The following is a 23,248-nucleotide window of genomic DNA, read 5'->3' as shown; positions in this document are numbered from 1 at the left end:
AGGCTGTCCAGTTCCCGTAACCCCCACGAGAGCAGGAAGGAATGTTGAAATGGCGCACGGAGACTGGAGGAAGTCCTGCAAACCCCTCTCACTGTCTCTGGCTTTACTTTTTTTTTTTTTTTTTTTTTTTTATAAACTTACCCGAGCTCAGTCTTACCAGCAGAGTACAGAGATGGTCTCCGGCTGTAGGGGGAGAGGGCATGTGCCTTCACCACTGCGCTTGGCCTCCTGCACCTGCTGCCTTTAAGCTGTACAATCAGCTAAGTCCAAGCCAGGAAACCCAGCTACTGGACCAAGGCACACAACAGAGACCACAGAAATCACCTAGGAATTCTCAACTGGGGGAGGAACCATCTGGTATCACCGCAGGAGAGTGGGGCTTTCCTTAATCCATTTTAAATTCTCCTTCCAAAATCTGAAGCAATCCCCATAGGGAGATGCACATCTATCCTCTGCTAGAGATGGAGAATACTAGCAGGCTGGTGTCACTGCAGGAGTATATATACTGTGATGTCAACTTGCTCCTTCTCCATCTGCTGGCAGGGAAGCATAATCCACTGGTCCTGAGTTCATCTGTCTACATCCTAGGAAAAAATAATTAAATAGGTCTGTGGCAGCATGATAGCTGTCAACAATTCTCTGGGCATGGCACTGGATGTTTAGTTGGCAATGCATTGGAATCTTATACATCATGTGGTATCTCTCAGCTTTGCAGACTCCTTTTATCAAAAGGCTACTGCAATCATCCATTTCCATATAAATTACTGCACAAAACCAAATAGTATCGCCAAATGCTTTTTCCCTGTGCCCAGAATTTTAAAAGTATGCCACTTCCAGCTCTGAGCAATGTGACATTTTGTAATGCATCATGGGAATTTGGGACTGAAAACTAAGGTGACCACCTCCTGTCCCCACCACATTTATCTTTAAATGTGTAACAATGTATACTTCTCAAAATACATGCCAAAACAAAAGAAATTGCAAGGAGTTTTGTTTGTATTTTGCAATTTGCGATATTCCCCCTTTAAATAATAAGTAGATTCAAGGATCAGGATTAAGGATAATATATGGTGGTAACTTTCGAAAGGATATCCATAAAATTATACAGGCATCCGTCATAGACAGACCTATGTCTACTGCCACTGCTATGGTTTCAGAAAAAAGCTGGAGCAAGAGCAGCAAATAAAAAAAAAATATATAAAGATCTTTAACTGCTATGAGAAATGAGTAAAACAAAACATAAGCTGAGCAAAGGAATGGAATAAAAGGGAAAGGTGAAATGTGTGGAGGAATTAGAAGAATCTTTAAGCACTCTCTCTGTCAGCTTCATGTAGAACTCAGTCATGAAAGCACTTAGCTTAACAGCATTTGCCCTTGATGTAAAGATAGTCCAAGTTTCAGTGGCCACTTACATGGCAATAGAATAAAACACACAACAAAGAGCATCTACCTGATCCCCCCAATTCTGACACTAAACACCACTATGGGAATCATTAACTAGTAAACAACATCCTATTCCCGACTGCATATTTCTACACTTTAGTGTTTAATGGGAGTCTCCGGACATGTTGGTGATGTTGTTGGAGTAAGTAAGTATTCTATAATTGGGGTTTGTAATTTTTGATTTAAATATATCAGTTGGAGAGATATTGATCATTTTGTATTTCTCAGATGCTCGGATTTGAAATATTGCTTCGTTACAAGACAAGAAATGGTCATATTTTCCCCTGAGGAAACCCTAATCGGGTGAAACAAGGAACCTTGTCGGGGTCTACAGTTTTTCAACAGTGAACAAGCAACTATCAATTGATGGGATGGAGAAGAGACTTAGAATCATATTTAAAAATAGAGCGAGCATTTGTACCTTTTTATGGGTTGAGTGTTTTTATAGAGTATGTATGTGGTATGAATGTGATTCTATTTATTGTTATTAGAGGGGTGTTGGGGGTTGGCATGTCTGGGGGATAAAATATTTGAACAAGTTGAAAAAAATATGTTGGAAAGAATTTAAAAAGTTTGAATTATCATTGATATGTTTGTGATACATGTTATAATGATGTATGATATGTAATATTTATACAATGTGTATGTGGGGATAAGTGCAATATGATAGAATTTTGTTTAATTGTTAAAACACAAAAAAATGTTTTTGTGAGTGTATGTATTAACTAAAGTGTAGAGATATAGGGGCGGATTTTCAGAGCCCTGCTCGCGTAAATCCGCCCAAAACCGGGCGGATTTACGCGAGCAGGGCCCTGCGCGCCGGGAAGCCTATTTTACATAGGCCTCCCGGCGCGCGCAGAGCCCCGGGACTCGCGTACGTCCCGGGGTTCTCGGAGGGGGGCGTGTCGGGGGGCGGGGCCGGAGCGCGCGGCGTTGCGGGGGCGTGTCGGCAGCGTTTTGGGGGCGGGTACGGGGCGTGGCTACGGCCCGGGGGCGTGGCCGCGCCCTCCGTACCCGCCCCCAGGTCGCAGCCCGGCGCGCAGCAGGCCCGCTGGCGCGCGGGGATTTACGTCTCCCTCCGGGAGGTGTAAATCCCCCGACAAAGGTAAGGGGGGGGTGTAGACAGGGCCGGGGGGGTGGGTTAGGTAGGGGAAGGGAGGGTAAGGTGAGGGGAGGGCAAAGGAAAGTTCCCTCCGAGGCCGCTCCGATTTCGGAGCGGCCTTGGAGGGAACGGGGGGAGGCAGCGCGGCTCGGCGCGCGCAGGCTATACAAAATCGATAGCCTTGCGCGCGCCGATCCAGGATTTTAGTGGATACGCGCGGCTCCGCGCGTATCTACTAAAATCCAGCGTACTTTTGCTTGAGTCTGATGCGCAAGCAAAAGTAGGCTGATCGCGCTTCTTTTAAAATCTACCCCATATTGTTAATGCAGTCGGTAATAGGATGTTGTTTACTAGTTAATGATTCCCATAGTGGTGTTTAGTAATAGAATAAAACAAACATTCAGAAATTAAGCTAAAATATTACTATCGAAACCTTCTGAACTGGTCATCAAAAACGTCACTCTAAAAAAGGCAGAGAACTTTGTGTGCTATCTTGGAAATATATGGGGGAAGGGGGGGGGGGAAAATCATTCAACACTCTTCAGTGAAGGACCTATAGCTGAAAAGCTAACCAAGATAAACAGTTGTGTATTCTCCATTTCCTCTGAGATAAAGTCAATTATATTTGTGGTCCACTTCTGCGAGTTCTAAGTTGAGATTACTAACCCCAGTGGCTCTGAGAACACCCTCCATGCCAGAGAAAAGTAAATACAGCGCTCCTGCTACAACCACTTTATGGAGCGTGGCTCCCAGACGAGGCCTGTGGAGAAAAGGACATATATAAATATAAATACTGGTCAGTAAGCTAAGAGAAGAGAGACATGCAAGGAAATAAAAAGCAGAGTTGTTTACCTGTAACAGGTGTTCTCCAAGGACAGAAGGATGTCAGTCCTCACACATGAGTGACATCATTGGATAGAGCCCATGATGGAAAACATGTCAGTTTCTAAACTTTGAGTGAGCCTCAGTGAGCATGCTCACAAATGTAATATACCACATGTCCACATGGGGTCCCTTCAGTCTTTTACCATAGAATTAAGAGAGTAATAAATAAAAACATTACAATGCCTGCAGTTCAGAGATGTGACGCACCGAGCATATAGCCACCAACAATTCCATTTTCAAGGTTAATAAATGCAAGGAAAGACCACACAGCTTTAACCTGAGAAGGTAATGGCTTTCCTGCCTCCACAGACTCCCATGACCACCTCCTTAATCCAGCAAGCTATGGCAGCCCGTAAAGCTGATTCGCACAGCTTCCTTCCACCATGAAGAACAAATAGGTGGTCCGTCTTTTGGACCGGTTCTGAAACTTCCAGTTTCCGCACCAAAAATCTACCAACATTCAAATGATGGAGGAGGCGGTATTCCTCCATGTCCTGTGCTTATTTAGGAAAGGCAACGAAATGGAATGATTGAAAGGAAACTCCAAGACTACCTTGGGAAAGAAGGATAGAACGGTATAAAGCTGTAACACTCCTGGAGTCATCCAGAGAACAGTTCCCAACATTACAATGCCTGCAGTTCAGAGATGTGAAGCACCGAGCATATAGCCACCAACAATTCCATTTTCAAGGTTAATAAATGCATGGAAAGACCACACAGAGGCCGAAAGGAGGGCTCTGCTAAAAATTCCAATAATAGATTAAGATTCCACAAGGGAACTGGCCACCGTAGGAGTGGCCGAAGGTGCTTCACCCCTTTCAGAAAAAGGGCCAGGTCCGGATGAGCCGACAGGGAGGTTCCGTTCACCTCGCCCGAAACAGGAGAAAGCCACTAATTGCACCTTCAAGGAGTTAAGGGACAAACCTTATTCAAGCCATCCTGCAAAAATTCCAGAATAAGTGGGATTTTGACCACCTGAGGGTGGACACCACGTTCCTCACATCAGGCCTCAAATACTCTCCAGACCTGCACATAGGCTAGGGATGTAGAGAACTTCCGAGCGCAGAGTTAGGTGGCAATTACCACTGTTTCATCAGGCAAGCCCTCTTAGGGGCCAGACCATAAGGCAGCATAGGTCGGATCCTTGTGAAGGACCGGTCCCTGCTGTAGCAGGTCCCTGTGCGGTGGGAGACAAAAGGGAGTCTCCACATGTCTGCATACCACAGATGCCTGGGCCAAATCTGTAGCTACTAGTAGGACTAGTTGGCAGGACATGGACTAGTTAAGATGGAAGTCAGACATCACCTTAGACAGGAAATTAGGGTGCATACGTAGACTACCCGGTCATGAAAAAAAAAATTAGTGTAAGGTGGATAAGTCACTAAGGCTTGGAGCTCGCTCACCCTGCATGCTGAAGTCACCACCTCCAAACATATGACCTTCCAAGTCATCTATTTCAGGTTACAGGAGCACAGTGGCTCAAACAGAGCTATCATCAGCTAAACCAACACCATGCTGAGGTCCCAAGACACAGCAGGAGTCCTTACGGGAGGCTTCTCTGAAGCAGGCCCTGCATGAAAGTGTTAAACTATATGCTAGCCATAGATGAGCTTACCATCTACACCACAGTAATATGCACAAATCACACTCAGAGGAACCTTAAGCTGGTTTTCAAACCAGCTTCTGAAAGATAGATGGTAGATAAGCAGTTTTTGTGTAGAGGGGGGAGGGGGGGGGGCAGATCTAGGGCCTTTTGCTCACACCACATTGAAAACCTCCTCCACTTCAGTCCATAGGACTTTCTAGTGGAAGGTTTTCTGAAAGCCACCAGGACCCAAGACACTTCTGAGAGATCAAGAGGTTGCAATATCAACCTCTCAACATCCAGGCTATGAGAGACAGGGCCTGGAGGTTGAGATGGCCAACCAGCCTCAATCCTGGTGATGAGATCTGGGGAAATTCCCAGCCTGATAGGTTTCCAGATGGACATCTCCCGGAGAAGTGGAAACCAAACTTGTTTCGGCCAAAGTGGGGCTATGAAGATCAGAGTCCCTTTGTCCTTGCAAAGCTTCAAGAGAAGTCTTCAATACCAATGGAACTGGAGAATATGCCTACAGAAGACCCTCACACCAATGAAGAGGAACGGCATCTGAGGCTAGTTTGCTGTGTGTGTTGCTGCATGTCTGTTACAGGGAGCAAAACTGAGGAACCTTTCTGATCCAAGGCACTGTGAACAAATCCAGTGGTTGAAGATTGATTCCCCTTGGTCCAAAGACCATTTAAGGGGTCTGAAGGCACAACTCATTGTCTGCTACCTCATTCTCTGTTCCAGCCAGATACATGACCCTGAGCACCATTTCATGGGAGAAGGCCCATGACCAAATCTGGACTGCTTCCTGACACAGAAGGTACGATTCCATACCTCCCTAATTGTTGACAAACCACATTGCTACTTGGTTGTCAGTCTGTATCAGTACAATTTTGTTGGACAGCCATTCTCTAAAAGCCCCTTATTGCCCGGAGCTCCAGGAAATAGATTTAGCAGAGATGTTCCTGGGAGGCCCATAAACCTTGAGTGCTGAGTCAATCTACATAAGTTCCCCAGCACAGGATGGACACATCCATGGTAAGGATAATTTGGGTGGGAAGACTTTGGAAGGACACCCCTGTTTCCAGATCTGAGATTTACCGCCAGCAGGATAAAGAGGCCCAGAGGGATGGTGCGACTCGGATGCTTGTCACCATTGCGACCTTAAGGTCAACTGTGCCTGTGTTGGGGCAGGAAGACCGTGGCCTGAGTCATGTCCAGCAGAGCTCCAATGAAGTATAATTCTGGTGACGGGCTAAGATGGGACTGGGGTAGTTGATAATGAACCCTAGTAACACCAGCACCTGGATAGTCGAGTGCATGGACTCCTCAGCCTCTGCCTGAGAGGTACTCTTGATCAGCTAATCATTTAGATATGAGAAAACGTGAACTCCCAGTCTGCAAAGGTGCACCTCCGCCACCACGGCTAAGCATTTCATGAAGACATGTGGGACTGATGGGAGCCAGAATGTGATGCTGGAAATGCTGTTTTCCCAACACAAATCAAAGACACTTCCGATGAACTGGGAAGATCTTGATGTGAGCGTAGGAGTATTTTAGATCTAGGGAGCATAGTCAGTCTCCTTTTTGCAAGATGGGGGATCAGGGTGCCTAGGAAACTACCTTGAACTCTTCTTCTAGGATGGGATGGAGTTCCTCTGTTTTCTTTGGTATCAGGAAGTACCGGGATAAAATCCCCACCTTCTTTGCCCTGGCGGAACAGGCTCGACTGCCCTGGCTGTTAAAAGGGAGAAGAGCTCTGCTGCTAGTACCTCTTGATGTGTTACTGGGCCCCAAAATGTACTCGAGGGGGGGGCAATTTGGCGAGGCACCCAACAGGTTTAATTTGAAGGAATGAAGGGAAGAACACAATGATCAGAGATTACACTGGTCCATCAGTTCACAAAGTACCATAGCCTTTCCCCAACCGGAAGGTCCATCGCTTCAGGTTTGGGCGACCTAGCTATGATTCCTGTGATAAAGACAAAACTCCATCCCTGGATTGACTGAAGTGCCGGCTGGGGCTTTGGGGCCCTCCTGACTGGGGTGGCTACAAGGGGCCTGGTGTTGCTGATGGGAGCAAGGAGGCAGAGGAAAGTACCTCTTTGGGCCCAAACCAATGGACTCCTGGCTGAAAAGGATGGGTCCTGAGTGCCAGTTGAGAGCTGTTGGAGTGTCGCATGATCTCAGTTTGGGCTATGGCGTCCCTCACCATATCTCCGAAGAGATTTTCTCCTGGCACGTCAGCAAGTCACTCCTGCACCTCCAGTTGGAGATAAGAGGCCCGAGGTCATGCAGGTCTGCTGGTGCCAATTCCTGCTGCAGAGACCCTCGATGCCATTTCGAAAAAATTGAAGGTCGAATGGACCCCATGTTTTCCACAATCCAGACCCTTATGCACCAGCAACTGGAGGGTGTCTTGATGCTATGCTGAGGCAATTGCTCTGCAACCGCCCGTACTTGCTTCAGGATGTTGCGCATGTACTGGCTCATATAGAGCTGGTAGGCCTCTATGCAGGAAATGAGCATAGCACACTGGAACACCTTCCTTCCAAGAGCATCTATCCCTCTCTGATCCTTCCCTAGGGGTGCCAAAGAATGGGTCAGAGAACACATGGCCTTCTTGAGAGTGAATTCAATGACCACAGATTGGTGGAGCAGCTGACGCTTTTGAATCCGAGAGCTTTTTGGATGAGATAAACCACATCCACCTTCCATTTCATGGGAGGCATTGTGAGGGGGTGTTCACACATCAGTAACTGCACAAGGATGTCATGCACTGGGACTGCCACGATCTCCTTGGGAAGCTCCACATACCGAAGGATATCTAACATTATGTGCTTGGTATCCTCTTTAGTCTGCAACTGAAATGGGATGGCCTCCGCCATCACCTGGACAAATCCTGCAAAGGAGAAGTCTTCCAGTGGAGACTTCTTTTGATTGTCTGCAGTGGAGAATCACACCCCGAGTGGAGATAGGTGTCCTAGTCTTTGCTGTTATTGACTGGCGACAGGGCCCTTGGTGCTCGGCCCCCGGCCAGTGATGAAGACACCAGTTGACCTGGCCATTATGGCTCGGGCCCTGGTGATACTTCCTCCTCCAAGGAACTGGGGGACGAGCACTGGATTGGCTGGTGGCGGTGATGGTGCCCCACAGGGTGTGTATGTCACCCAGGGAGCCTACACCGGGGACAAGGTTGGTAATACGCCAATGAGCATGTTCAGGAATTCCAACAGCAGGTCAAGGAACGATGGTACCAGTGTCTGTGCTGTCAGTGCTCTGACTTTGATGGCAGTGGAAAAGGACCGGAAGGCTCATCTGCATACTTCTCCCAGCATCCCCTGGGAGAAGACTCCAGAGGTCACAGCGAGCGATCCAGGCTTTGAAATCCACAGCCCCAACTTCCTGATGCCCCGCACCCTTTGCAGTAGAAGAGGACCAGAAGCATGTGCCGTTAAACCTTTCAATCCTTTGAGTGAAGATCATCTTAATGGTTGTTGAAGAGGAGTGGTAAGTATAGCTTTGGGAAATCTTTGTACAAAGTTTGGAGACAGGTGAAATAGTGGGATATATTCTTCAGAGTTTGTGTGTGTCTGAGATAATAAGCAAGCCAGATGGAGTTAATTCTAGTATCTGTCTTTCCCACCCATCCAATCTCAACCCTTTATTTTTAGGCAAGAGACACTTTCTCATTAAAAATTAATCAGGCTCTTATCTAAATCATACTATTGCACCAGCCTTTGAGAGTTTAATCATCCCCTTGTAGGACATTAGCAGATTAATTAGTAAATACACCTGTAAATTTAAAGTACTAATTCCAACTGCCTTAGTAACCTAAACTTAACTAAGAACTCAACAAAATTAAGATGAAGGCAGCAGTCCAGCAGCAAGAGGGGGTTTTCCAGTCTTTTGCATTGAGTGTCACATGTATGATTTTTTACCCGCCAGTGAGAGATCGTATGTGTGAACCCGGTGCAAAGAGCTCCTGGCTCTCAGAGATCAAGTCCAATCTCTGAGGTTAGAGTGGCAGACCTGGAGGTGCTGAGGCACACAGAAAGGTACACTGACTAGACTTTCAGGGACATAGTAGCCAAGTCCCAAATCCAGTCTAGCAGCCCTAGTCTTGCCTTGGATAAGAAAGGTCTCCCGGTTGGAGATCACCACCCTGGTGTAGCAACAAGTGATCCTGTAGCAAGTACCTGCTCGCCAGGTAATGCACTGTCCTCTTGCACTGAGGACAAGTCTCCCAGGGCTACTGCCTAGGAGGGAAGGGTTAGGTCGGCCATCATAGTTGGCGATTTGATTATTAGAAATGTAGATAAGCTGGGTGGCTGGTGGATGTGAGAACTGCCTGGTAACTTGCCTGCCTGGTGTGAAGGTGGCAGACCTCATGCAACACCTAGATAGGATTATAGAGTGCTGGGGAGGAGTCGGCTGTCGTGGTACATGTGGGCAACAACGACATAGGAAAATGTGGGAGAGAGGTTCTGGAAGCCAAATTTAGGATTTTAGGTAGAAAGTTGAAATCCAGAACTCCCAGGGTGGCATTCTCTGAAATGCTTCCGGTTCCACGTGCAGGTCCTCAGAGGCAGGCAGAGCTCCAGAGTTTCAATGCGTGGATGAGATGATGGTGCAGGGAAGAGGGATTCAGTTTTGTAAGGAACTGGGGGAACTTTTGGGGAAGGGGGAGACTTTTCTGAAAGGATGGGCTCCACCTTAACCAGAGTGGAATCAGGCTACTGGCGCTAACTTTTAAAAAGGAGATAGAGCAGCTTTTAAACTAAAACAAGGGGGGAAAGCAGACAATCACTCAGCAGTGCATGGTTTGGAAGAATGTATCTTTTAAGGATATTAATGAAACAGGAGAGTTACAGCATCACAACAGAAAGGTTCCAATAAAAGCAAATGTAGTCCATGTGCCTATAAGTAAAAAATCACCTAAACTAAAGAATTCCAAAGTATCCCTATCAATTTAAAAGCAGGTAGTTAATATAAAAAAACAAAAAAAAAATGCACTTAGAAATGTCTGTATGCCAATACCAGAAGTCTAAGAAGTAAGATGGGAGAGTTAGAATGTACAGCAGTAAATGATGAGATAGACATAATTGGCATCTCAGAGATTTGGTGGAAGGAGGATAATCAATGGGACAGGATACAAATTATATCGCAATGATAAGGAAGATCAACTGGGGGGGGGGGGCACTTTATGTACGGGAGGGTATAGAATCCAACAGGATAAAGATCATACAAAGAGACTAAATACTCAGTAGAATCTATATGGGTAGAAATCCCATGCGTGTTGGGTAAGAGTATAGTGATAGGAGTATACTACCGTCCACCTGGCCAAAATGGTCAGACAGATGATGAAATGCTAAGAGAAATCAGGGAAGCTAACCAATTTGGCAGTGCAGTAATAATGGGATATTTCAATTACCAAGAGCACAAAGGAGAGCAGAAACTGCACTTGAAGCTATATCGCAGAAAATGAAAAGTGCAGATGCGTCTTTCAATCCTGACAAGGCACTCACACAGTGTTCAAAAATCAGAAAATGTTTTTATTAGTTCAATCGGGCAACCCCACTGGTTTATGAAGCATATAACTTAACGGCGTCCCCCGACACGGTCCCGTGTTTCGCCTCGGGCTGCATCGGGAGGGCACGCCACCAGGAATTCATAAGTAAAATACCTGTCATTCTTAAGCATACCAGCTGTCAGTATTTTACTTATGAATTCCTGGTGGCGTGCCCTCCCGATGCAGCCCGAGGCGAAACACGGGACCGTGTCGGGGGACGCCGTTAAGTTATATGCTTCATAAACCAGTGGAGTTGCCCGATTGAACTAATAAAAACATTTTCTGATTTTTGAACACTGTGTGAGTGCCTTGTCAGGATTGAAAGACGCATCTGCACTTTTCATTTTCTGCGATATTTCAATTACCCCAATATTCACTGGGTAAATGTAAATCAGGACATGCTAGAGACAAAGTTCCTGGATGGAATAATAGACTCCTTCATGGAGCAATTAGTTCAGAAACCAACAAGAGAAGGAGCTATTTAGATTTAATTCTTCGTGGAATGTAGGATTTGGTGAGAGAGGTAACTGTGGTGGGGGCCACTTGGCAATAGTTATCATAACATGAACAAATTTGAACTAATGACTGGAAGGGAGACAATATGTAAAATCTTCAGCTCTAACACTAAGTTTTCAAAAGGGAAACTGATAAAATGAGGAAAAAATAATTAGAAAAAAAATGAAAGGTGCAGCTGCAAAGCTTAAAAGTGTACAACAGGCGTGGACATTGTTTAAAAATACAATCTTAGAAGCGCAGTCCAGACGTATAAGGCAAAATGATTACCGGCATGGTTAAAGTGAGGTGAAAGAGGCTATTTTAGCCAAAAAAAAATCATCCTTCAGAAATTTGAAGAAGGATCCATCTGAAGGAAAAAGCATAAGCATCGTCAAGTTAAGTGAAAAACATTGATAAGACAGGCGAAGAGAGAATTTGAAATAAAGTTGGCCTTAGAGGCAAAAACTCATAATAAAAACGTTTTAAAATATATCCAAAGGAAGAAACCTGTAATGGAGTCAGTTGGACCGTTAGATGACCAAGAGGTTAAAGGGGCTCTTAGGGAAGATAAGGCCATTGCAGAAAGACAAAATTAATTCTTTGCTTCTGTGTTTACTGAGGATGTTTGGGAGATACCAGTTCCAGAGATGGTTTTCAAGGGTGATGAGTCAGATGAACTGAACCAAATCACGGTGAACCTGGAACACATAGTAAGCCAGATTGACAAACTAAAGAGTAGCAATTCACCTGGATTGGATGGTATGCATCCTAGGGTTCTGAAGGAACTAAAAAAAATGAAATTTCAGATCTATTAGTTAAAATTTGTAACCCATCATTAAAATCATCCATTGTACCTGAAGACTGGAGGGTGGCCAATGTAACTCCAATATTTAAAAAAGGGCTCCAGGGGTGATCCCAGAAACTATAGACCAGTGAACCTGACTTCAGTGCCAGGAAAAATAGTGGAAACTATTCTAAAGATCAAAATCACAGAACATATAGAAAGACATGGTTTAATGGAACACAGTCAACATGGATTTACCCAAGGGAAGTCTTGCCTCACAAATCTGCTTCATTTTTTTTTTTTAAGGGGTCAATAAACATGTGGATAAAGGTGAACTGGTGGTAGATGTAGTGTATTTGGATTTTCAGAAGGCATTTGATAAAAGTCCCTCATAAGAGGCTTCTAAGAAAACTAAAAAGTCATGGGATAGGAGGAGATGTCCTTTCGTAGATTACAAACTGGTTAAAAGATAGGAAACAAAGAGTAGGATTAAATGGTCAATTTTCTCAGTGGAAAAGGGTAAACAGTGGAATGCCTCAGGGATCCATACTTGGATTGGTGCTTTTCAATATATTTATAAATGATCTGGAAAGGAATAAGAGAGTGAGGTAATCAAATTTGGAGATGATTCAAAATTATTCAGAGCAGTTAAATCACAAGCGAATTGTGATAAATTGCAGGAGGACCTTGTGAGTCTGGTAGATTGGTATCCAAATGGCAGATGAAAGTTAATGTGGATAAGTGCAAGGTGTTGCATATAGGGAAAAATAATCCATGCTGTAGTTTCATGTTAGGTTCCATATTCAGAATTACCACCCAGGAAAAAGATCTAGGCATCATAGTGGATAGTACATTGAAATCGTTGGCTCAGTGTGCTGTGGCAGTCAAAAAAGCAAATGTTAGAAATTATTAGGAAGGGAATGGTGAATAAAATGGCAAATGTCATAAAGCCTCTGTAGTGCTCCATGGCGAGACTGCACCTTGAGTCTGTGCACAATTCTGGTCACTGCATCTCAAAAAAGATATGCTTGCACTGGAGAAGGTAGAGAGAAGGGTGACCAAAATGATAAAGGGGATGGAACAGCTCCCCTATGAGGAAAGGCTAAAGAAGTTAGGGCTGTTCAGTTTGGAGAAGAGATGGCTGAAGGGGGATATGATAGAGGTCTTTAAAATCATGAGAGGTGTAGAATGGAAAGATGTTAATCTGTTATTTATTCTTTCGGATAATAGAAGGACTAGGGGGCACTCCATGAAGTTAGCAAATAGCACATTTAAAACTAATCAGAGAAAATTCTCTCTCACTCAATGCACAATTAAGCTCTGGAATTTGTTGCCAGGGGATGTGGTTAGTGCAGTAAGTGTAGCTGGGTTTAAAAAAGGTTTGGATAATTTCTTTGAGGAGAAGTCCATTACCTGCTATTAATCAAGCTGACTTAAGGAATAGTCACCGCTATTATTGGCATCAGTAGCATGGAATCTACTTAGTGTTTGGGTACTTGCCAAGTACTTGTAGCCTGGATTGGCCACTGTTGGAAACAGGATGCTGGGATTGATGGACCCTTGGCAATTTCTTATGTTCTTATGATGCCATGCATCACCTTCTCCCATTGCCTGCTTCACATGCCTCTGCAGTTCCTCCTCGAAAGTTGCAAATGCCAGGACAGGCTGGGACAATGAAGCACAACCAGATCCTCTTCAGGACAGGAGGATCAGTGTTGGACATCGGAACCGGCAGAGATTGTGGCATGCCCCTAGCATTGATGTAGGATCTGCTGTCTTCGCCACAGGTTCGCTTTGAGGGCATCACATCAGAAACTGATGTATCTCTGTGCATCAACAGGGACCGATGCAGATTATTCTTCAGCTTCCCTTGATGCTCAGATCAGTCCTTCCCCAGTGCTGAGGGCGACTAACCCAACCTCCTCGACCTGGAGGAGTCAGACAATGGCCTGTCTCAGTTGTCCCTGGCAGCCGATGACCTCAATAGAACAGGCAGCCCTGCTGATGTCGATAGCTCTGTCTACTGGTGAGGCTCCAAGATCCCTTGTTGCTGATGCCTCAGATACATTGGTCTTCTTCGGCCTGAAGAAGGCGCTCCATCTTGTCAAACCAGATCTTATGTCCTTTCAGGGTCATCTTAGTGCACTTACTGCAATCCCGGATGTCGTGCAATGCCCCAAGGCAGAGGACCCATCTATCATGGAGGTCCTTGATAGACATGGTCCTTGCACACCTAGGGCACCCCGTAAAACCCAAAATGGACATGTCTCAAAACAAGAGGGATGAGAGATCAAAATCCATAGTGGCGGCTGTTGCTAGCCAATGGAAACTCAGCGCACTGCCACCCTGGAGGATCAACAATGAAAATAGGTTTTTCAACATTTTTGGGTAAGCTTATCTATGACACTAACAGGAGAACTGAGAGGACCCTGCCTTAACATACAAAAAATGAATCATGAAAAAAGCACTTCAACTTGAAGTTAAGTCAAAAAAAGATGAGACTCACCTGACCACAAGACGCAAGGCTCTGCAAAAAAAGAAGAAACTGAGGGGACCCCGTGTGGACATATGGCATCTTGCATGTGAGAGCATGCTGACTGAGGCTCAGTTAAAGTTCTAGAAATAATGGCATCATTTTTTGAGGCTGGGCTCCATTAAATGTAATCACCCATGTGCCAGGACTGCCATCCTGCTTGTCCTCTGAAAATTCAAGTTTCCAGGAACAAGACTCTTTACGTACAGGAGACACACTTCCAGGACCCAGGCATGTCTGAACTTCATTCAGCTCTGTCTGCTCTCCTATTACTCCTCCTCTCCCTGATCCTATTATGTCCCATTACACACAGCAGGTGTTCAGCAGTAGAAGATAGTAACTTAGTGAGAAATTCCAGCAACACAAGAATTCTCAACATGAATATGCATCCCATGGCCAGTACTAGTGGTAAGCAAGTTAGGCCAGAAGCATCATACTGGTATAAGGAGGCTTTCCAAACCCTGACTGTGGGGATGAGTCTCAAAGGCCATCAAGAATAAAATTGACAGACCGAACTCTGGCTTTACTATGAATCAAAAGCACGAAGGAGTAACTACTCAAGACTGCACTAATTAAAAACTGAAGGGGAAATATTTTTTTATGCTGGTTGTAAAGGGATTGGGCATTAAATCTGCTCTGTTTATCAGTACAAAGCTAAACAAAGCAGTCACAGCTTCTCAAACAGATTCTAACAGTTTATTAGGAAGGAAAAACTTATCCCATTCTTTCTCTCAGTGCATATACTGTGCTGCACATTTAGGATAAAGAGAGCATGGTATTTCAATTTCTACACAAAGGTTATGCCTGGTCGATACTATTGTGCTGCCCAGCAGGAGAGCTGGGTTCAGGGCCTAAACTCAAAAACCACACTACTTCTTGCCAAGAGTTCACACCAGGTGGCTGGCCTATTAAAGAGCGGCACTTGGAAAAATGTTGCATCCTGCTCTAGGCCACAGGAAGTTGCTGCAGCTTTTGCCCTACATATTGGAAAACAGAGGCAGATAGCACAGAGTCTGAGCTCAGTGGAAAGGAAGGCTGGGCAGGGGAGGTTAAGAAGCTAAGCACAGGCAAGCCCTTTTATGAACTTTACAGCAAATCCCTTTAGAACAAAAAGACATTATTTGTTAAAGAAATCAGCTTCTACTTTTACAAACAAATTTGATTTACATCATATTTAATTAAAAAAAAAAAAAAAATATATATATATATATATATAGATATAGATATATCTATATATATATATATATAACGGGAAAGCCAAAAGGTCAGCCAGGGTCTGTGACACTGCAGCAGGAATGGAGTTGGGCTCCTTGCCTGCTGTCATATTCTATATAGATATATAAATATATATAGAATATGACAACAGATATAGGAAAATTAGTTTCTTACCTGATAATTTTCATTCCTGTAGTACCTAGGATCAGTCCAGACTGCTGGGTTATACCTCCCATCCAGCAGATGGAATCAGAGAAAAGCTGAATAGCACCCCCTAGATATACTGGTGTGCCACCTGTGATCCCTCAGTATAAAGAATATCAAAGCAGAATGAATCATAGAAACATCCACTCCTGCTGAATAGTAAACACCTTTAACTCAACCAATGACTAGGATCAAGTACGCCTAGTGCTCTGAAAACACAAACAAACTTGTCTCCCTATAAAAAATAGAAAACCCTGTATAACTTGCCTGAAACTATGCATCAACACATATTCCGATACTCTGCAGCTGCAGGAACTGTAAGAAGACAAAGGAACAGAAAGAAATACGAGCGGACTCTCCAGTAGCAAACAGACTTGGGTGGGCGTCTGGACTGATCCTAGGTACTACAGGAAAGAAAATTATCAGGTGAGAAACTAATTTTCCTTTCCCTGTACATACCAGGATCAGTCCAGACTACTGGGATGTACCCGAGCCACCTTAAATGGGGTGGGACCCAGAGAGTCCCGCTCAAATCACAGTGCTACCAAAAGAATCCGCCGATGGATCACGGATATCTAACCGATAATGTCAAGCGAATGTGTGCAAGGACTTCCAAGTGGCCGCCCTGCAAATCTCTTGGGGAGACACAAACTGACTTTCAGCCCATGATGCCGCCTGAGAATGAAGAGAGTGAGCCTTAAGCCTATCTGGTACAGGCCGTCCGCCCCCAATGTATGCGGAAGCAATCGTGCTTTTCAACCAGCGGGCGACCGTAGTCTTGGAAGCCTGAAGACCCTTCTTGCGGCCATTCCACAAAACAAATAGATAATCCGACCGTCGAAAATCATGAGTCACCTCCAAGTACTGCAGAAGTGCCCGGACATCCAAACGCCTCAGATCCCGACCTTGAGAAGAGCAGGTATCCTCCTCAGAGAAGGCAGGTAATTCCACCGCCTGACTGACGTGGAAGGCCGAAACCACCTTAGGCAAGAAAGAGGGTACCGTGCGCAGGACTCAGATATACGCAAAAACGGCTCCCTGCACGACAATGCCTGAAGTTCCGAAACGCGACGCGCTGAAGAAATAGCCACTAGAAATACTGTCTTGAGAGTTAAATCCTTCAAAGTGGCTCTCTTGATAGGTTCAAACGGAGAAGCGCAGAGACCACGGAGAACCAAATTCAAGCTCCAGGATGGACATGGAGCCCTAACAGGGGGACGCAAATTCCTAACCCCGCGTAAAAAACGAGCAACATCCGGGTGGCAGGCAAGAGAACCATCAATCCTACCCCTCAGACAGCCCAGGGCCGCTACCAGAACGCGAAGCGAACTGTAAGCTAAGCCCTTTTTCAAACTGCCCTGCAAAAACGTGAGCATATGCCCCAAAGAGGCGACAGCTTTAACCTACTGCACCAGGAGTCAAAGACCTTCCAAACTCTAGCATAGGCGAGAGATGTCGAGGACTTGCGTGCCCTGAGAAGAGTAGAAATCACCGCTCCCGGGTAAACCTTCTTTCTCAGTTGTCTCCTCTCATAAGCCAAGCTGCTAGACAAAAGCGATCCACCAGATGGAAAGATACTGGGCCTTGACTCAGAAGATTTGGGAGATGACAGAGACGCAATGGACCGTCCACCGCCAGATTGACCAGATCCGCAAACCACGGCCTTCTTGGTCATTCCGGGGCCACTAGAATTACCAGACCCCGGTGAGATTCGATGCGTCTTAACACCTATCCCACTAGGGGCCACGGGGAAAACACAAAGGAGGATGCGTGCAGGCCACGGAAGTACCAGCGCATCCACCCCTTCCGATCCGTGTTCCCTCCTTCGACTGAAGAAGTGAGCCACTTTGGCGTTTCGCCGAGTCGCCATTAAATCCAAGCACGGTGTCCCCCAACGTCGAGTTATGAGTTGCATCGCCTCGGCCAACAGTTCCCACTCTCCTGGATCCAGGTGTTGTCGACTGAGAAAATCTGCCTGAACATTGTCCACGTCTGCAATGTGTGAGGCCGCGATGCGGGTCAGATTGCGTTCCGCCCAGGCCATGAACAAAGTCGCTTCGGCAGCCACTGGGCGACTTCTTGAGCCTCCTTGCCTGTTTATATATGCCTCGGTGGTCGCGTTGTCTGATGGAATTCGCACCGCCCGATGGTGTACCATCGGGAGGAGTTGACGCAAGGCCAGACGAACTGCCTGGGTCTCCAAGCGATTGCTGGACCATCGTCCCTGCACTGCTCAGGATTGACAGACCACCCCCCACCCAGATAGACTGGCATCCGTCGTAACAATGATCCAAAGTGGAGGTTCCAAGTTCACCCCCTGAAGGAGATGGTCCGGTATTAACCACCAACTGAGACTGGACCGTGCCGGCTCCGGCAAGGGCAATAGCATATTGTAGTCCTCTGACTTGGGATCCCAGCGGGAAAGCAGTGCCCCCTGCAAAGGCCCAAGGGACCATTTCCAGAGTAGAAGCCATATGCAATTCCAGGCCGTAGGCAATGGCAGTTCCAACAGGTTCTGCACCTGAGCCATTAAATTGACCATTCGTTGTTGTGGAAGAAACACTTTGCCCACCGAGGTATCGAATCGGGCTCCCAGAAACTCCAGGTGCTGAGTTGGGGGTTAGATGGCTCTTCGGGAAGTTGATCACCCAACCTAGCGCCTGTACCTGCTCCACTACTGACTGAACCGCTAGCTTACACAGAGCTTCCGATTTGGCCCTTATGAGCCAATCGTCCAGATAGGGATGCACTAGTATCCCTTGGTGGCGAAGAGAAGCCGCGACCACCACCAATACTTTGGTGAAAATTCTGGGGGCTGTCGCCAAACCGAACGGCAGGGAGCAAAACTGAAAATGGTCCCCCAGAACCATGAACCTCAGAAATCTCTGATGGTGCTCCTGGATTCCAATGTGGAGATACGCCTCTGTTAGATCCAAAGAAGCCAAAAATTCTCCCTTGTGGACGGCCGCAATGACAGACCTCAGCGTCTCCATGCGAAAACGCGGAATGCGCAAAGCTCTGTTGACCTGTTTCAAGTCCAAGATTGGTTAGAACATTCCTTCCTTCTTTGGAACCACGAAGTAAATGGAATACCGATCGGTCCGACGCTTGGCAAGCGGGACTGGGACCACCGCTCCCAGCGCCCATAAACGGTCCAACGTCTACGCAATAACTTGCTGCTTTGCCGGAGGGCCACAAGAAACAGATCTCGGAGCGGGCAAGCAAAATCCAAAATGTAACAGTGACTTGTAATGTCGAGGACCCACTGGTCCGATATCTTGACCCATTCCTCCCGAAACAGGGACAGGCGACCCCTGATTAAAGGAACGGAGGAATGGGCTGGCGCTGCTTCATTGTGCCGTCTTATTGGGGGTAAAAGCATGTGATGCCCCCCGAACGTTGAGGCCGTCTGCCACGAAAGGAGTGCGTCCAAGCCTGTGACCGAGACGCCTGTTGTGTCTGTGCGGAGGAAACATCCCCTCCCTGCACAGAACCGTCGTTGACACGAAAATGACCTCTGAAATTCCCAAAAGTGCGAAACTGCTTGAGCTTGTCCTCGGGCATCTTGTAGACCTTATTGTCCCCCAAGTCCTTAATGAGCTGCTCCAGCTCGTCTCCGAACAACCATTTCCCCTTAAAGGGGAAGGAACCTAATCGGGACTTGGAGGAAGCATCCGCAGACCAGTGTCGAAGCCATAGTAAGCGCCTTGCGGATACCGCCGAGGACATAGTGCGGGCGGAAGTCCGAAGGAGATCATATAAGGCGTCTGCAGTATATGCGACCGCAGATTCCATGCGGTTCGCCTGCTCTGCCTCTCCATCGAAGCGTAGCCCTCTGCATGAGGCTGCTACAGACTGCGGCCCGGACACCTAATGCAGAAACCTCAAAAATGCGCTTCAACAAAACCTCCAGCTTCCTATCCTGGAGACCCTTAAGCGCTGCTCCCCCTGTCACGGGAATAATAGTATGTTTAATGACGGCCGTGACCGCCGAGTCCACTTTGGGTAGCTTGAGAAGATCTAATGACTCAGCTGGGAGGGGATACAGCTTCTCCATAGCCCTTCTAACCCTTAATGAGGCCTCTGGAAAATCCCATTCCCTAGATACCAACTGAAATAATTTTGGATGAAATGGGAAGGTCTGAGGGGGTCCCTTAATTCCCGCCAAAACAAAATCTCCCGGGGAAACATGTTTCCAGCGGGGGGGCCGGAATCTCAAGCTCTTTCAAGACCTGCAGGATTAAGGGATCCAGCTCGTCCTTAACAAACTGAGGATCTGGGGGTCATCCCCTTCAACCGGGACATTTCCCTCTAAATCACCCCCTACATCCTGAATCAAGGGGTCTGGGAACAGGACAGCTGGCTCTGCATCCCCTGGATTTACTGGCGGCCGGGGACAACGAACCCTTGCATTCCCAGTGCCGGCAGCGGACTTGGAGACTTTAGGGGGAGAGGGACCCGCATCCTCCCAGCCAGCCTCTGCCTCTAGGAAGGCTTGATGCATCAGCAGAACAAACCGCGAAGAAAATGGAACTTGCCTTTTTTTTTTAAAGCTGTCTCCGCGGGTCTGGGGGGGAGGGGGGGTTTATGCGCCGCGAAACCGCAATCTCATTGTGGGCTGAAGGCCGAAGGAGAATCAGGAGGGAAATCCCCTCCGTCTGACGCTGCATCCTCGCTGCTCGGCATGGGCAAGATGGCTGCGAAAGGGGGAACCTACGGGCAGAGCTCAGCCTTCGAGAGGGTCCCTCGCCCCCGGGAAGACAACGGGAGCAGAGACCCTCTCGAGAGAGCTGCGCCCCCGACTCCCCTAAAGTCAGGTCTCATTTATCTAATAGATAAAGAATATGACAGCAGGCAAGGAGCCCAACTCCATTCCTGCTGCAGTGTCACAGACCCCGGCTGACCTTTTGGCTTTCCCCTTACATCTATATCTACTAATATAGCATAGTACAGCAGAAGTGGGACCAACACATTTCTAAAGGGGGAAGGCCTGTGCTGCTTTGGAGTTCCACACTTTGCAAAACCTCTCTGGATTTATGCTTCTTCCTCTCTGAAAAGAAGCTGTTGCAGTTATCTGTGAATCAACAAGTCCAGGGGAGAAGTCGTTACTCACTTGACAATGCCATATCCCAGGCTGACAATAATCACCAGAGTACGTGCCAGCGAGCGCTTCACTGCCGAAAGCAGTTCTGCCAGAATAACAGCTCCTTGCACTGTCAACAGCAAGTCACAGGAAACAAAACTGTAAAGGCAGCAGTAAGGAAAGTGCTAGAACAATCAGCCAGTGGCAGAACATTACACTTCTTAGGAGTTAAGATTTCTTTTCCCCACACCACCCCAGAGTCTCGCCTGTGCTCTCACTAAGGGAACCATAAGACTGTGTTGTTCTGTTACCAATAGAACTTGTGTGAGATGTTCATATTAACAGGAGTTTTAGTGACAGTCAATTACATATCAGGAAGGACAAGAGAAGCAAGGAAGAAAAACCCTGCTGAAAAAAAAACTGCTCCTTTTATGGACTCCTCTCGCTGCCATCAGCCGACTGGCATGTCCACATTTGCATGCCATAGAGTCTTCCTCTTGAAAGACAACCTCATATGCTGAATAATGGAGCCTTCCAAGTTAGGTTTAAATTTAACACACAGAACAAGACTTACAATTATCCCAGGAAATGGATTTAAAGTCCTTCAAGGGCAGGCAGGAGAGGGAGAGTCTATTCCCTGTTAACTTGTGAAAAGATGACTGGGATGCCATTCGCGAGTCGGTAACATCAGTTCACAAGAACTGGTTTGCACTAGTGGACTTCACATTTGTAGGAGGCGCTGCTGTAAACTCATATGCCTGAATTATGTTTTAAAGAAAATAACCGAGTATATTAAATTCAAAAAAGGCTTGTTTTCCATAACTTCATAAATGGATAAACTTTGTTAAATGGGGAAGGAGAGATTTGAGAAAAAGATCCTTTAAGATATTAAAAGGTCGATTTTAAAACACCAGCATGCGGAAATCCCAGCAGATACACGCTTGGCCGGGCACGTGCGCCAAGCGCATTATCAAAACCTGCCGGTACACGCAGAACTGCCGACAGAGCAAAAAGGGGCAGCTGGGGGGGGTCTGGCCGGGACAGCGCCATTTTGCGCTGTCCTGGTGACTCGTACAATTTACTTCACCTCGGAAGATGAAGTTGTAAAACAAAAAAAACTCTAATAGTTGGGGAGAGGAGCTAGGGGGACAGGGAACTGGGGATATCCTAATTACATCACCATGCGTTTTTAAGAAAATCCCCCCCTTATGTGCCATATGTGCGCACGTTATAAAATAGTCATGTGTACGTGCACGTGACGGGAACCATGCGCACATGGACAGGTAGGCGCTTCTTTTAAAATGTACCCGTTTATTCTCTCATATACTGTTTTCTGTTCCAAAGATCAAAGTGGAATACAAGTTAATGCTTGTAAGCCCATTGTATGTGTTAACACACAAAAGTTAATATAGGCAAGACACGAACCTGCCTGATGCCAGACTCTTGCTTCCTCTTAGGATCTTACTTCTAGGTCTCCTATCATTGTTATGCTGTTACATTTTATTTAATTTTTATGCTTTTTGGAGGGATGGTGGGGTAATAAAAACTCTCCTCCTTCTATCATGACCAGAGACATGGGTTTGAAACTTTTCTTCTTTCAAACCAGACTTACTTTACATATGGTAGTGATGCTGGCATAGAATTCAGATACAGATCAGCACAACATTGTTAGAATTCCTGATTTACTGGGAGGTTCATAAAGCTGGGTATTACTAAATTCAAACAGCTTCCAAAACATGAATCAATCTTAGCTCTTTATGTAATAAAGGAATCAGAATTAAAGTAAGAAATTGCAATAACTAAGTTTGTTTTACCTAAAGAATACAGACTGCAAGTTTCCAAGTGCCTGCATCTTTTTTGAACAAGGCATTTAAGATGGTGGTTCACCTTTTGTAACTTGCAATTATGCAGTACTTTCTACATGGGTCTCCCAGCCAACACTACCCAGAAGTTCCAGTTCCTTCAAAGCAAAGCTGCAGTGATGGTCAATGGCAACCTTCAATGGACAAACATGGGTCCATTTCTCTGCCAATTACACTGGCTGCCAGTTGTAATAAGAGCTAAATCAACACTCATGGTTTTGGTCTTTTGAGCACTAGAAGGTACAGTTCTTGCCTATCTGTACAGTCCTGGCCAAGTTTTGAGATCAAACCAGGGGCTTTTCTGAGGGCACCTCCTCTGCATAAGATAAGCTTAGCCCATTATAGGGCCAGAGATTGTTTTATTTGTTGCTGCATCTCTTCTGGAACAGCTTGCCAGTAGACACCAGGTCAGAGACATTTCCTGACATTTAGAAAGCAGCTAAAAATATGGTTTTTCCCTTTAAATTAATCAGATATGACTG

The 23,248-nt window shown here is 46.1% G+C and overlaps 1 protein-coding gene across 2 annotated transcripts in view; it reads right to left on the bottom strand.

Annotated features, from left to right (window-relative positions):
• The window catches only part of TMEM87A (transmembrane protein 87A), a 130,797-nt gene that overhangs the window by 54,135 nt on the left and 53,414 nt on the right, over nucleotides 1–23,248 (bottom strand). Inside the window, exons 8-10 of one of the 2 annotated variants that reach the window (XM_029598632.1) lie at nucleotides 20,935–21,034; nucleotides 3,212–3,305; nucleotides 1,093–1,164 (exon numbers count right to left, since the gene is read on the bottom strand). In XM_029598632.1, coding sequence (XP_029454492.1) covers nucleotides 1,093–1,164; nucleotides 3,212–3,305; nucleotides 20,935–21,034 — 266 coding nt within the window. The remainder of the gene's footprint in view (nucleotides 1–1,092; nucleotides 1,165–3,211; nucleotides 3,306–20,934; nucleotides 21,035–23,248) is intronic. The other variant, XM_029598633.1, reaches the window with a different exon arrangement.

Source organism: Rhinatrema bivittatum, chromosome 4 (genome assembly GCF_901001135.1).
Source record: "Rhinatrema bivittatum chromosome 4, aRhiBiv1.1, whole genome shotgun sequence".
Taxonomy (NCBI): Eukaryota; Metazoa; Chordata; class Amphibia; order Gymnophiona; family Rhinatrematidae; genus Rhinatrema; species Rhinatrema bivittatum.
This window is presented reverse-complemented; position numbering and strand designations above follow the sequence as displayed.